General features: G+C 40.3%; 1 protein-coding gene across 2 annotated transcripts in view; it reads right to left on the bottom strand.

Annotated features, from left to right (window-relative positions):
• Positions 1 to 5,416: 5,416 nt before the first annotated feature.
• The window catches only part of MEOX2 (mesenchyme homeobox 2), a 72,693-nt gene continuing 61,985 nt past the window's right edge, over positions 5,417 to 16,124 (bottom strand). For both annotated transcript variants that reach the window (XM_043509229.1, XM_038390845.2), the window contains exon 4: positions 5,417 to 6,445. In XM_043509229.1, coding sequence (XP_043365164.1) covers positions 6,221 to 6,445 — 225 coding nt within the window. In that variant the 3' untranslated portion in view covers positions 5,417 to 6,220. The remainder of the gene's footprint in view (positions 6,446 to 16,124) is intronic.

The raw sequence follows: 16,124 nt of genomic DNA, 5'->3' as shown, positions 1-16,124 counted from the left end.
TTTGAAAATCTGGATCTAAACTTTTAGACACTGTTTTGGACCCTTCTGAGAAAAAATTGAAGAGGGTGTGGTTGTGTTTGTGTGCGTGTGTGTGTGTGTGTGTGTGTGACACAGCATAGCCCTGCCAGCACACTTACATTCTCACGTGCAATACCCTTGATTAATTTAATATTGGGTCTCTCTACACAGACAGACAATTGTGTCAAAGTGGGTTGCAGATTTCTGGAATAAATGTGATCAGAGTGGATTGATTTACATCAAAATAATTTAAATCACCGATTTTAATCATGATTTAAATCAGTCAGCAGGAAACTTGATTTAAATCTTCAATTTTAATTGTGTTTTGCAATGTGTTTTTTTAGCTATTTTCTTAAAGAAAGGTTGATTTTCATTGATTAGTAACCATTAAAACATGTTGATTTGCAACTAAATATAGCCTTCTCTCTAAATTTGGTACTTCTTTTTGCTTACCAAGGCAGTATACTATATTTATTTAAAACACATAGATAGCTTAATTCGCAGTCATATTCTTAATTTTTACATTTTTTTACTATGTTAGAAAATAGTGAATGATGCATTAATTAATTAGATGATTAATTTTTTACTTGTCATTTGTGTGAAGCTCTATTTGGACAGAAATCCACAGTCAATTAAAATGCATAAAACCAGTGTTTTAGTTGTTTAAAATTACTATTAAATATAACTACCTCAAATGTGCTGGATGCATAAGAGAAAAAAGTTTCCAAAACATGTTTTGCATTTAAAACTAACTGTTTTATTAAACAAAGGAAATGTTATCTATAGTTTCTGGTCACAATGTCCTTCACAATTTTAGAATTAGTAGATCTGATCCTCTCATACCTAGTCTTAATTCATAGATTCGAAGAGAAATACCAGGCTTTCCTGTTTTTTCAACTCCCAATTGTTTTTTAAACTTTGAATGAACTATCCATTGAACTGTACTAGTTGAATAAACTGAAATGAAGAAAAATTCTCCCTGCAACCGCTGAAGAGGCTACTGTAGCTCTAAAGCTGGTTTAGCATGTCAATAAACACTGGTTCCAAATGCTTAGCAAGTGACTTCCTCCAGTTCAGTGGTCTGACTTTCTTTAAAACTTGGCAGCAAACATGTATCGCTTAATATATTTTACATTTAATTTAAATGATTTTAATAACTAATAAATGTACACCTTAACATAGCCTATACATTTCAAATTTAATTTAAATTAAAAAACTGTTTAAATTTTTTTTTTTGCTTACAATAATCAATTTGCATTCATTCTGAATGTGGCACTGATTATTTCTGAGTATTTTTGGCTTTTATCAATATTCTGAGAAGGAACAGAAAACCAGAAATGGCGAGTTAGTAGTGTGGTATAAATTTGATCGGAGAAGATACCATTTTTTTCCTTAATACATTGATGTGGTTTTTTTAAATAATGTAATAGGAGACTAACATTCCTTGAATATTTTTGTTGTACAGGTGACACTGATAAGCTCTGATTGTGCTGTCCAACAGCCCTGATTAACAGATATAAATTACTATTATATCTATCCCCCACTATGCGGCCTTCACCAGTAAATGCCCTCAAAGCATGAAAAAAACCCAGTGTGCCCTAAACACAAAGTGACTTTAAATAAATATACCATAAAGCAAATGAATGCTAACCAAGATATCTCCACACACATACAATAGCACATACAAAATTCTCCCTTTCAAGCCATATAGCACATAACTGATTAAATATCACTCTTAAAAAATTCCGGAATCTTATATCTTAAACACTGCATGTGCTCGATTTGTGCCAGCTTAAATACACGTTCACACAAGAGACACAAGTTGACTAAAGCTAGGACATTTGAAAGGAGGCTCAAGCTGACATTTTGTCCTTAACTTATACCATGGCATCTCCCACAAACCATAAGAGTGCAATGTCTTCAGATGCAGGAAAGCTCATTAGTTAGTGGGTAGAGCCAGGGACAGAAAGCCAGTTCTGCTGGGTTCCATTCCTGATTCAGCCATTGAATGGCTATGTGATCTTGGAAAAGTCACAATCTCTACGTGCTTCATCTTGTCCATCTGTAAAATAAAGACTTACCTCTCACATACATACTATGGTTAAAATGCTAAATGTACTTAATCCCGTCCTATAAACCAGTGGGCAGATAGACTAGCTAGGGAAAGTAAAATAAAACCTCAAATTAAGTTCAAACCAAAGCCCTGGTCTCAGGGCTGGCTTAATTAATGCAAAAGAGCTCCGTTCCTACTAATATTTACATACATACTTATCTTTACGTACTGTGTGTAACCCCACTCACTTCAATGACCATGTCTTTGCAACCAGGGGATTCAAAGAAAGAACAAAGCAACCCAGTACACTTGTTCACAGCCAGCAGAGGCCTTGCCAATGTTCGGCAACCCCTTTCCTGGGGGCTGCCACAACTACAACCTGTGTGTTTGTACAGCCTCACTCCAGGTCACTCATGGGATAAGCAGGGAAGTGGATTCTTCCTGTAACTCCTTCTGTGCTGGGGCTCAAGGAGTATCGTAAGCCTTGAACTGAAAGTACTGTATAATGGCAGTGGACGTGGTCAATTGTTTTTAAAACATACAATGCAGGTTCTTTTGTCTGCTGCTCCCTATGATCATGGGGGAAGTTCCCTAACCCTTCTCCTTCTGTTGTCATTATTGGATCCCTAGAAGCTCTGGTGAATCATTCACAATAATTAACGATCGCTAGGACAGTGCAGTTTTGAAACGGCGGCTATGGCATCACAGTCATCTAAGTTGTATGGACAAATGTAGCATGGCCAGAAGTACGTTTCGGTGGGTTTTCTAGTTGTTGCCAGTGATGTGCTTAACAGTCATGTTGCTGAACTCTATGAATTGAGAAACAGATTATTACAGAGGTTTTAGCCACAATGTGCTGGGTCCTTTGGCAGGTATGACTGGAGAAGGGTGCAAGGAGCCTTCCCTATTTTTTTGTACCTTCTGTGTAAGGGCTAGACACAGTATCAAGCTCTGCATTTGGTGAGGCCGAAGGACTGCTCCCTCCAATACCCTGATTGGTACAAATCACTCCTGAGGCCTGCGTTTATCCTGTAGCAATTGGCCTCCAAACTTCTCTGAACGCTGGTCATGGTATTATTTATACAATCCGGACCTTTGTGTTTAAAGCGTTACAGATTATTTTCAGAGTAGCAGCCGTGTTAGTCTGTATTCGCAAAAAGAAAAGGAGTACTTGTGGCACCTTAGAGACTAACAAATTTATTAGAGCATAAGCTCTAATAGCTTTCACGAAAGCTTATGCTCTAATAAACTTGTTAGTCTCTAAGGTGCCACAAGTACTCCTTTTCTTTTTACAGATTATTTTAAAATGCATGGCCCTATCCTGCAAACTCTGTGGAACACACTTTACTGTACACGTGTCCTACTGACTTCATACTTCAATCATACAGAGGGACGGCATATTTCATGTTGGCTTAAAAAAAACATACCCGAGTATCATTTTTCTCTCACTAGAAGTAATAAGTTGTTACTAGTCATCACCTTTTAGAATTTAGAGTAATGGGATGAAATTAAGGGAGAGAAAATGAATCTCCTTAATGTCAAGACAGTCTTCCTGGCAGCGAGATCACTATGAGTCAGATTCTGCCACCCTTAATCACATTGGATGCTACCTTCCTCTGCAAGTGTCCCCACCAAAATCAGTGAAGCTCCTCACAAAGTAAGGTACTAGTCAGTGTGATGGGGTGGTGGAAACTGGTCCTACATCGCTAATTATTATTTTTGCACTGCCTGTAGTGTGCTGGGTATTTTAAAGAGCAAAATACAAGACTTTGTCTCAATCCTGAAAAATGTGCAGTCTAATTTTAGACATATATGAATGACAGCAACGAACAGTTGTGGGGAGAAAAGGCACAAGGGAAGATGAAGGTCAAAATAAGAGTATGCTTTTACTCTGTCATTATTTGCATGTAATAATGGTATTGATGTGTATTTTTTTTTTATTATTTCCTCCTTATCCAACTCCATCTAAATCATTTTGTGTGGCGAGGGCATTTGATAGATATAGGGTAATTTTATGATCCGTTAGGCTCTATAGGGTAATGCTAAAATGTGAAATAGTCTCCCAAAGGAAGTTGTGGATGCTCCATCACTTGGACATTTAAACTAGACTGATCACAAGACTAGTTAGTGTGTAATAGTGAACAAACCTGAGTTAGAAAGGAATTGGACTGGAAAAGTTCTTGATCATGTCTAGGATTCTTTTGATTCACGTGACTGTTAATCTTCAGTAAATGCTAATTGGTACTTAGCTTAAAGATTTCTCTTTGGATGCTCTGGCTTATTTTATTATTTTCATCCCCATTAATCTCCTACCTTTTTGGTGAAGAGGTATGTTGCCAATAACTTTATGTCTTGAACAGCTTTATTTTATAAAGGCAAGGTAATGTAAGTTTACATAACCTTTCTGGGCAGTTACCATTTTTTCTCTCTCCATTTCCACAACCCATGACTACCCTAGGATGGAACTAGGCTGTTCTCAATGGTGGCAGATGACAGAACAAGAAGCAAGTGTCTCAAGTTGCAGTGGGGGAGGTCTAGGTTGGATATTAGGAAACACTACTTCACTAGGAGGGTGGTGAAGCACTGGAATGGGTTACCCTAGGGAAGTGGTGGAATCTCCATCCTTAGAGGTTTTTAAGGTCCGGCTTGACAAAGCCCTGGCTGGGATGATTTAGATGGTGTTGGTCCTGCTTTGAGCAGGGGATTGGACTAGATGACCTCTTGAGGTCTCTTCCAACCCTAATATTCTATGACAAAATATCCCTTTAATGTTTGCCTCAGATCTTGGAAAATGGTTTAATGTGCCCTTGTTGTTCTTGGCTGAAGCCATCATTAGCTGAGGGTTGCTTTTTCCTGCTAAAGGAAGGAGTTTCCCAAATGGATCAAGGCAGAAGGTTTATCCAAGATCAAGTTTAAGTTTGAAAACATAGATTTATGTTGCCCAAAGCAAAACAAGGTTTAGAAAGATTCGTGAAGCTAGAGCTACTTAGCACTTTTAAAGGAACACTTTCAAGTTTCCCATTAAATCACTATAGGCAGACCAGAATTATTTAAAAAGGATCATTTATTAAACATTTTTTCTTTACAAAGTACAATCAATGTTTTGTTAGATTTGATTTTTGGTGTTCGCCTGTATGTACACACAAGTCTGTAATGCATCTTAAATTTACACTTGGGACATAGTATCAGAGTTATCATCATAATTTTGATTTCTACCAACATAAGCAGCCAACTCAACTTATCTTCTGGTTTTAAAATCAGAAGATGAAGAAACAATACTTCTGCTGAATGCTTCCCAACATACTCAACGAGGATGTAGAAGTAACGTGTACATTTTTAGGGGTGGGGGTGGGGGAGGTGGAAATAAATTCCTAACACGAGTGGAACATGATGTTATTTCTGGCAGGTCACTGGACTATCCTTATGATCCTAAAAATCATTCTGGCAGTTATAAGATAAGAAGAATTGAGGAGCAAGGTAAGTTTAATAATACCCTATTAGCAGCAGTTGAGAGTAAATGCAACATAAGGTTTGTTTTGTCTGTGGTACAAGGACGTGCCCTATCAGACATTACAGTATTGTTCTTTACTTGAACACAAGTGTCTACATGTATTGTCTGTTTTTGGGACAACAAAACAAAAATAAAGAGACAAGAAGCCGTTTATCATCATGAGTGATTATTGCCATCAGCTAATATTAATGCATTACTAAAATTAGTGAAGACAGGAAAATGCTGTAAGATAAATATTTACAGAGTTAAAATAAGTTTCTTATCCACTAGACAGTGATTTTGTGGCACTGTGGTTTTTCAGAATATAACCTCTGTTGAAAGCAATGTAATTTTCAGTGCAAGCTAAAGCAAAAATACCTGCCCGCTGTCCATAAACATGACAAACAAATCTGGAATGTTCAAAGCAAATTCATCTTCCGCTTCCCACTCTTGAGGCACCTCTAAGACATGGCAATTACTGTAAACCATCTAAAAAAAATCAAGAAAAGCAGACACAATAAGCTTGAATTTTTAATAACCATTTTTTAAAAAAAAAAATCACTGCCAGAGTCACTTGCATACGTAAACGATGCCCGGGGAAGGCGTGCCATCATAGCATTTCTTTCCTGAGAACGGAGCTGGGATCCTCTCTTTGTGTATCATAAGTGTGCGTGCTCAGAGCTGTGATCACTATCATGGCTGTCATCGTTCGCTAGTGAGTCCCCCGTGTGCTGGAGGCCGGCTGCACCAATTCCAGAAAGCTCTGAGGGAAGCAGTGTGCCCTTTTTCACATTCACCAGTTCCTTTTCCCGGGCTGCTGCCCCTTGCTGGCCCCCTTTTACCCGCTTCCATTTCATTCGTCTGTTCTGGAACCAAACTTTTACCTTAAAATAAGAACAAAGACATGGTCACTGAGGGCTAATGATGTTATCTGTAACACTAATAAATAATAGCATCATTATTTGTGTACCACCCAACAGGATGCTAGTTTCTTTACAGAACAAATACAAAAGAAACTTGCCTTCTCCAATGAGCTGACATTCTAATTTTAGACATGAAGTAAAACGTGAGGGTAAGGAACAATAGGGGAAGGAATGGACAGCGAATTCTCAAACTGTGGGTCGCTAGGGCTGGTTTAGACCCCATGACCCCATTTTAATTGGGTTGCTAGGGCTGGTTTAGACTTGCTGTGGCTCGGATTGAAGCCCGAGCCTCACTGCCGGGAGCCGGAGCCAAAACCGATGCCTGAGGGATTCAGCCCTGGGTTGCAGGGCTCAGGTTACAGGCCGCCTGGCTGGGGCTAAAGCCCTTGGGCTTCAGCTTTGACCCCTTCCCCACTCAGGGCAGTGGGGCTCAGGCTTTGGCTCTGGCTCCCCCAGGCAGTGAGAATCAGGCAGACTCAGGCTTCGGACCCCCTTCTGGGGTCGTGTAGGTAATTTTTGTTGTCAGAAGGGGGATGCGGTGCAATTAGGTTTGAGAACCCCTGTAACAGTCATAAGTTAATATGGTTACATGAAATACTTAGCACTACTACAATGCCTTCCAGTGGAGGATCTCAACGCTCCCTAGAGACATGTATACATTAACACTCTTGTGAGATAAATATCATCCCTATTTTGCACATGAGGAAACTGAGGCCAGGGAAACAACAGACACAAATTAATAGAGAGCTCAGAAAATAACCTCTCTCTTCTATGTTATTTACAGTCTTGTGCCTTAACACAGAACCACACTTTTCCTTCCTATTTTTTTTCATCTTTTTCTAAGTATTTTTCGGAATATGCCAAGTACTTGGGAAAAGGGACAATGAAACAAGAAATTTTCATTCAAAAACAAGAATATGGAAGAATAAGAAACAACTGTACATTTTTTTTAAACCGGTCAATTCCAGTTTCAATGCCCCCTCTCAAGCCTTTCCCCGATATATGCAAGGCCATATTAGAAATTTTTAAATAATAAATATTGATAATGACTTCCCTTTTTGGCTCACATACGTATTACTATAATCCCTGTTGTTGGTTTCCTTTTTGGTATAAGAGAATACTTGTTTCCTGCAAATCTGGTGTGCTACTAAGCACTGCAAACTGCAGGCAATCTGCTTTTGCAATTGCCCACAGACTAAAAGAGACATGAGAACTCTTATACATATATCAGATCAGATCCTCAGTTGATTCTAAATCAGCATATGCCATTGACATTGAAAGTAAATGTATTTTATGAAAATGGAAGAAGAGAAAAAATAGTTATTTTAACACCCTTAGAGTTACTGCTGTAATGGAGTGTCCCAAACATATCTTTGGGTCTCTTAACATGAAAGTTCTACAGAAAATTCTACAGCATGAGGTAACTTCTCACTTGGAAAGGAAGTGAGAGCTTGGAATGCTGATGTCTCCTCTGCAGTGATAAGTGGAATATATTTTAGAGCTTTGAAAGTAATGCCAAGGAGCTGTCACAGCAGGACACATTGTACAACATCAGTAATAGAACCACAAATGGATGTTTTGAGGAATTTATGTTGTATGTCCAGGAAATCTTACAGGCTTTAGCCTTTAACATTGTTTTGAATGATACATTAGAATTGTACAGCAACAAAACTGATGTTTAAAGTCACATTTTTTTCTATTTATTTACTATACTTAGGATGTTGTGTTAAAACTAATCTGAGCTCTTAAAGCCAATCAGTTGGGAATACAGCAAAATGATTCTAGGTTGGTTAACAGCTCCAAATCCATGCACATCCTTTCCTTTAGACTACTCATCAAAGGCAAAAGAATCTGGCTAGTAAAGTCAAATGAGTGTAAAGGGAAGGTATTTATGACTGGCTGCCATGATGTTGGGAATTAGCATACTTAGGCCATATATCAGAGACTTCCATGAAAGCAGTGTCTTCATAAAAACACAATATTTGTACTGTACTGACAGCTCTTTATGGGAAGTTACAGATGTCTTTTTTTTTTTTTTTTTTTTTTACAGTGAAGTTCCCCTTGTAAAAGACACTACAGCACTGGTGCGAAACACTGTAATAAACCTGTAGTGTTTGGAGCTATGGAGCTGACCCAAAGCTCACTGAAGTCAATGGGAATCTTCCCACTGAGATATAAAAAAGATGCTCTCAGGATATTTTTGCAGCTCTGAGAGATCAAGGAATATGCTATATTGTCAAAAGTGTATCACAGTATTCACCTTGTTTTGCAGAAACCACTCTTTGCATAATATCTTATCTATCTGCTTTGGGCAAAATCATTTACTATCCTGCACAGTTCAGATTGTATGTGTGTAAAAAACTGTTGCAAGTAGACCATTGCATTGCCCTTTTCAAAATCCTAGTACTATTTGGGAGGCCCAAAGCTCTAGAGGCAAAATAATCAGTGAAGCTGACAGTTCGACTAGACCTCCCCAGCTACTCTTGCAAGCATGCTCAGATCAGGAACAGTCATTAAGGGAGTGGAGGGGGAAAAATGTGTGTGAGCAGATTGTTCCTTTTCTATCGTCAGGAGCGTGTGGAGCATATTGCCACTAACTTTCCACCACCCATGATGTTCCTCTGCCTGTGGCAGCTTTAGTAGTATGCATGGAAGCAGGATTTGGTCCTTAGGACCAATGAACATATTGTAAACATAGCTAGTGATAAAGAGCAGGTAAAGGAATACTTAGAATGACTTGATCCATACCAGATCATATGCACTGACAAAATTAAACTTCTGGAGCCACCGACAATTCTTTTTAAATGAAGAGTGATTGAAAACTTGGAAAGAACCAGAAGACTGAAGAAAAGCAAGTGAAGAACTAAACCTATCTTCAGAAAATAAATGAGAGTGATCCTGCCAATTGCGACTCCACAAGTCTAACTTCCATTGCTAACATCCCAGGACATATATTAAGAGGAAAGAACACTTAGGATTCTCAATTTAGAAGAAAACATACAAGAGAGATTTTGTATAATAAAATCAGTCTGTGAAAATTAATTCACATAGATTTGGATATTAATACAGTCATGTAAACTTAACATGAGCATAAGCAGTATAAAATAAACTAAGGTACTAATAAACAGCCATATATCAAGCTGGGAGCAGGTGTCTAATAGGGTATCACAAAGTGTTAGATCCTGTCTTCTTTAATATCCTCAATAATGTTTTGGCAGAGCAAGAAAACCGCCACATTAATAAGAATCAAAGATGAGTGGGAGGTGTTGGGAAAACCACTAACAACAGAAAAATGCAAACAGATTTAGATACATGCAAGCTATAAATAAATTAAACTTAACTTGGAAAAACTCCAGCTAATACATCTGGGGAAAAACACTTCACAACATAGAAACATGGGAAGAAATAATGCTGAAAGAGACCTAGGAGTGACAGTAGACAGCAAATTAGAGATGAGGTTGTCATAGGATGAAGCAGTTAAGAGGAAAAAAGCATAGATAGTGACATGGTTGCCTAAGTAGAGAAATTATAGCCCTGTTCTGTCAGGCTTTGGTGTTCCTGCACTTGGGATAATGCATTCATACTGGGGCACTTTGTTTCCAGAAAAACATAGAAATTTGAAGCTGTTTACAGACAGACATTCACCAATCAGTGATAAGGAGGGTGGAGTGACTGATTTATGAAAACAGATTAAAAAGATCCAAATAGATACTGCTTGGCTAAACAATGACTTGGAGTAAGCAGAGAGGGGAGCACATACATATAACATTCTACAAACATTTGAAGTCTAGTCACACCAAGACATGAGATGAATTATTTATGGCAGTATGAGAAAGTATAACTAGGAATAAGATGATGAAATTAAGAAAGGCTGAATAGCTGTGACATCTAAGCTAAGTGGTGGAAAGCCCTATCTTGTGGGGAACGAAAACTTGACTGGACAAATATTTAGTAAATGTACTATAGGGAGCTATCCTGCATTGTGAGGAAACAGACTGGGTAACCCTAATGGTTCTTTATTTTCTCTAATTTCTATGACTATGTTAGAATTTTATTATGAAAGTGAAGGGCAAACAATGGAAAGACAAATACCTTCAAACATAAAAGGACCAAATTCTGAGGTTGTGTTTAAGTTGAGGTATAAATTGGTAAGTAAGACTAAGGAAGACTAAGGTGTAAATTGGTAAGTAAGTAAATTGGCTGTAAGACTAAGGAAATAAATATGCCTGAGGGAGTCTCCATTGGTTTAACATACACATGCACAGGACTGGAAGAAAGTGCAAATTAAACCAATTGAGACTTCCCTCTTTATCTTCCTTAGGGCAAAATTCAGAGTTGATGTATAAAGTCATGTAAATTGCCCCTACTACTTACATTCAGTTAATTTCCCTTAGACCTACTTTATATCTGTTCCAGCAGTGTGTAAAAAGAGGCTAAGAAGCTGCAATTTAACACCAAGCAGCTAGAAGAAATTAGAAGTTGAAGTACATTGAGGCAATGTAATTACACCTCTTCTTCAAGCTTCTCAACTGCATGAGATCTGGCCCAATTCTGATCTGGACTGTTGACTTCCATGGGAGATCACTAAGCCCAATAACTAGTGAACACTAGCAAGTGGGACAGCCAAAAGTCTATTCACCATTTATATCCTAAGTAATCCCTCAAAATGCAGTTTAAGTAGTGCTGGCCCTCTTTACAGGGGTGAATTTAATCCCCAGGGCTCCTGTGAGGTGAGTATGTATTACTTGCTCCATTTTACAGAGTTTAAGATCTGGTGCCAAATCTCTACTATTTAAGGCAGTCAGCTTAAAACAAAACACAGATTTGTAACTATTTAGAACTGCAATAACTGTGTTAATGTTTCATTAATGATGATAATAAATAATCTGCATCTCTGAGGCAAATTTACCTTGTTAAATGATTAACCCAGATAACTTCAAATGTAGAAATATTTTTCTTGTTTGGTAAAAAAAAAATATATATATATGCTAAAAACGAAGTGTATTGAGATACAGAACTAAAAATAATTGCAATTCATTTTGATTTTAATTTTCTCAATCTATTTACTACACAAAGTACCATTAATCTTACTTGCTTTGCTAAATGAGAGAACACTTTATAACTGAAGACCTGATCCAAAGCTCAGTGAAGGCGATGAAAGTCTTTCCATTGACTTCAACAGGTTATAGATCAGGCCTTTAATGTTCATGTGCTAATAATAATATAAGAATAATAATATGAGAAGAGCTTTTCACATGCTATTTCCTCTAGAGATCAGATTCAGATATCTGAAATCTGAACTTCCTTTGGATTTTGTGAACAGTAAATAATGGGAGGGAAATAGGTACTGATACATGATCCAGCTACATTTTAGTACTAGGCAGGAAGTGTGAAGAATTTTGAGTGTCAATTCATTGTAATTCACAGAAGCCAATGCTTTTCAAACATACAGCACCTTTGAAAGTGTTAAGTGTCTTGCTTGAAATGTCATAATGGGTATATTGAAAATGAAGGTGGGGGATGTAGGCAGTCAGAGCAAGCTGAAGTAAACCAGCGGGGGGGGGGGGAGATAGGGGAACTGGATAGTACTACAGCAATTTAAAGCTACAGCATTCAGTCTGTGTTTGAAAGCTTGATCCTATAGGTTGCTGAGTATTCCTGTGAGGAGCCCTCAACTTCCAGTGACTTTAGAGGGAGTTGAGGATAATTAGTTCCACCCAGGAACATGTGCTTAAAAATATAAGACAAGATATTTTATGTGTACTTTTCCCCTCTCTATCTTTCTCTCTATATATAATATAACTGCAAACAACATTATATACACAACACACACTGTTGTATATAGCTCAATTTAATGTGTAGTGTATATATATAGGGAATGAAGGGAAGGGAAATGAAGGCTACATTACATTACAGCATTAGCAACTATTTCTATTTCTAAATCAGCAACTATTAGGCACATCTGCTCATTGGCATGAAAGTCTTTCCATTAGTCGACAAGTTGTTTAGTATTTACGTCTCCCAGACTGATGATTAAGCTGTTGCTTAAATATGCTGAGGACCATATGACCGTGTGTTGAGCATCTCCTTGGGAGCAGACACCAAAGAGAAATGTTTTGCTATGGCTGATTTATTTTAAGGAATACTCCACAGTAATCAGGGGGCAGGATGCAATATGAGGGGCTGGAAATTGATTTATTGTTTCAGTGGTGTAGGCACTATTGTTAATAGCAAATACTTGTGAAAGGCCAGAGTTTTACCTACTACCAAAGGGCCAAATTCTCTGCTGCCACCATGCATTTTCACAAGGGCCTGTCACGATCCAGTTCGTATAGTGTACTTCTGTATGTACAGTCACTGCACTATATCAGGATTTGTTACATTAGTTGAAGTTGCGAGTTTGGTTTTCTGACGTTCTTACTGTTCAGACTAAGTAAAAATTGCTTACACATAATCTGAAAAATCCGTTGGTGGGACAGAGTCATTTTAGACAATATGGCACTGATTCATCTTGCGCAGACATTTACACATGTATGGAGTAAATGTACAATAAAGTGCTTTTACGGGTGTAAGTGGAGAATTCCGGTTTGCTAGCATTTCACAGCCAGTTAGTACAGGTGCAAATGACGCATAAATCCAAGGCAATGGGGAATCGGGACTCAGGATTCTTGGAGGAATGTGCTCACTTTGCTCTATGATGTCAGTTTAGTACTAAAGGAGGGAAGCTCCAAGAAACATGACAACTCTGCAGACCTCTTAGGCTCCATAGCTTGAGAAGCCTTCGCATAGGCCACGAAGGAAGAACCCTCATTTCCATTCAGTTTAACCGTCTCCACAGCTCATTCCTTCAAAACTGGAGGAATTTTCTTGACTTCCAAAGCAGGCCAATCTTGTATCTTTGATAGTAAATTGGCTGCAGAGTCAACATCCAGTCTTTTACAGCTGGCGTGGCTCAGAAAGCTGCAGCTATTTTCAAATGGACCAGGCCCAAAGAATACAAATGACCATCTAAATGGATGCTACATTTTGTAAGTACCTAGCATAACAAATAGCCCTTTTCCTCCATATATAGCCACAAGGATCCATAAGTGAATCTCCAAAGATATTTAAAACAAAAAGTTTCAGAAATGTGTTGTTTCAGTTTTTGTTCTGTTTGATTTTTAGACTGACAAAACGTGTCACTTTTCTTAGAACTCAACAGTGATGTTAAGTCATCACTTTCCAAAGTTGCAGTACAGAGCAATCACCTCTCCAGCTGGAATTTCTAGGGAATGTAGCTTCTATGCCAACCTAAAAAAAAAAAAAGTACAGTTTGTGCTTCCTTTTGGTCCTGGTCAAGTCTACTGAGAGATGGCGGCAGCGGAGCAGCGGGGACAGCAGAGCAGCTCACAGCAGGAGTTTGCCTGGGACTGGTAAGTATCCGAGTGTGTGTGTTTGCTTGCTGAGGAAGTATCCGAGCGTGTGTTTGCTGGGAGGGAGCCTGAGTGAGTGTCTGATTGGCTGCTAGCCTGCAGGGGGCGGGCATTAGGGTGTCTGTGTGTTTGCGTCAGGGAAGCCTGGCTGTTTAAAAATAGCCGGAGCCTCGCGAACCAGCTGAGCGGCAGCGGAGCAGCGGGGACAGCAGAGCAGCTCACAGCAGGAGTTTGCCTGGGAGTTCGCCTGGAGTGAGCCCAGTGAGGCTTACATCTTGCCAACGTCTCTGAGGAAGCTCCGTAGTAGGTAGGTGATATGGAAGGGGGGAATTCAGCTGTTGTGACCTGCACTGGATGTGCCATGTTTGTCTTTCTTCCACAGGACAGAAGCGACTTTGTCTGTACAAAGTGCAAGCTGGTCTCCATATTGGAAGAGAAGATTGAAGGTCTGGAGCAACAGGTAACGACCCTGCGTTGTATACGAGAGACTGAGGATTTTCTGGACCAAACTCAGGATAGCCTTCTAGGGGCACAAAGCTCTAAAGATATAGAGCAGGTTGCACAGAGGAGCCAAGAGGCCAGTGAAGAAGCTTGGCAACATGTGACCTCCAGAAGAGGTAAGCGGAATGTCCGGGTTCCAGTAACACAGACACAGGTAACTAACCGCTTTCATGTTCTCTCCACAGGTACCAATGCGGAGAGTGGACCAGATGATATGTCTGGGGGGAGAAAGCGGAAGGAGACTCCGCTGGTTGGGAGGCATGAGATGCGATGTCCTGAGGTTGGGGGTTCCACGACCACCACTCCCAAGAGGAGAAGGCGGGTGGTGGTGGTCGGGGACTCTCTCCTCCGGGGGACTGAGTCATCTATCTGCCGCCCTGACCGGGAAAACCGAGAAGTCTGCTGCTTGCCAGGGGCTAAGATTCGTGATGTGACGGAGAGACTGCTGAGACTCATCAAGCCCTCGGATCGCTACCCCTTCCTGCTTCTCCACGTGGGCACCAATGATACTGCCAAGAATGACCTTGAGCGGATCACTGCGGACTACGTGGCTCTGGGAAGAAGGATAAAGGAGTTGGAGGCGCAAGTGGTGTTCTCGTCCATCCTCCCCGTGGAAGGAAAAGGCCTGGGTAGGGACCGTCGAATCGTGGAGGTCAACGAATGGCTACGCAGGTGGTGTCGGAGAGAAGGCTTTGGATTCTTTGACCATGGGATGGTGTTCCATGAAGGAGGAGTGCTGGGCAGAGACGGGCTCCATCTTACGAAGAGAGGGAAGAACATCTTTGCCAGCAGGCTGGCTAACCTAGTGAGGAGGGCTTTAAACTAGGTTCACCGGGGGAAGGAGACCAAAGCCCTGAGGTAAGTGGGAAAGCGGGATACCGGGAGGAAGCACAGGCAGGAAGGTCTGTGAGGGGAGGGCTCCTGCCTCATACTGGGAATGAGGGGCGATCAACAGGTTATCTCAAGTGCTTATATACAAATGCACAAAGCCTTGGAAACAAGCAGGGAGAACTGGAGGTCCTGGTGATGTCAAGGAATTATGACGTGATTGGAATAACAGAGACTTGGTGGGATAACTCACATGACTGGAGTACAGTCATGGATGGTTATAAACTGTTCAGGAAGGACAGGCAGGGCAGAAAAGGTGGGGGAGTAGCACTGTATGTAAGGGAGCAGTATGACTGCTCAGAGCTCCGGTACGAAACTGTGGAAAAACCTGAGTGTCTCTGGATTAAGTTTAGAAGTGTGTGCAACAAGAGTGATGTCATGGTGGGAGTCTGCTATAGACCACCGGACCAGGGGGATGAGGTGGATGAGGCTTTCTTCCGGCAACTCACGGAAGCTACTAGATCGCATGCCCTGATTCTCATGGGTGACTTTAATTTTCCTGATATCTGCTGGGAGAGCAATACAGCGGTGCATAGACAATCCAGGAAGTTTTTGGAAAGCGTAGGGGACAATTTCCTGGTGCAAGTGCTAGGGGAGCCAACTAGGGGGAGCGCTTTTCTTGACCTGCTGCTCACAAACCGGGTAGAATTAGTGGGGGAAGCAAAAGTGGATGGGAATCTGGGAGGCAGTGACCATGAGTTGGTTGAGTTCAGGATCCTGACGCAGGGAAGAAAGGTAAGCAGCAGGATACGGACCCTGGACTTCAGGAAAGCAGACTTTGACTCCCTCAGGGAACAGATGGCCAGGATCCCCTGGGGGACTAACATGAAAGGGAAGGG

The sequence above is a fragment of the Dermochelys coriacea genome, chromosome 2, assembly GCF_009764565.3.
Source record: "Dermochelys coriacea isolate rDerCor1 chromosome 2, rDerCor1.pri.v4, whole genome shotgun sequence".
Classification (NCBI taxonomy): Eukaryota; Metazoa; Chordata; order Testudines; family Dermochelyidae; genus Dermochelys; species Dermochelys coriacea.
Note: the sequence above shows the minus strand (reverse complement) of the source record. Positions and strands in the feature narration are given on the sequence as shown.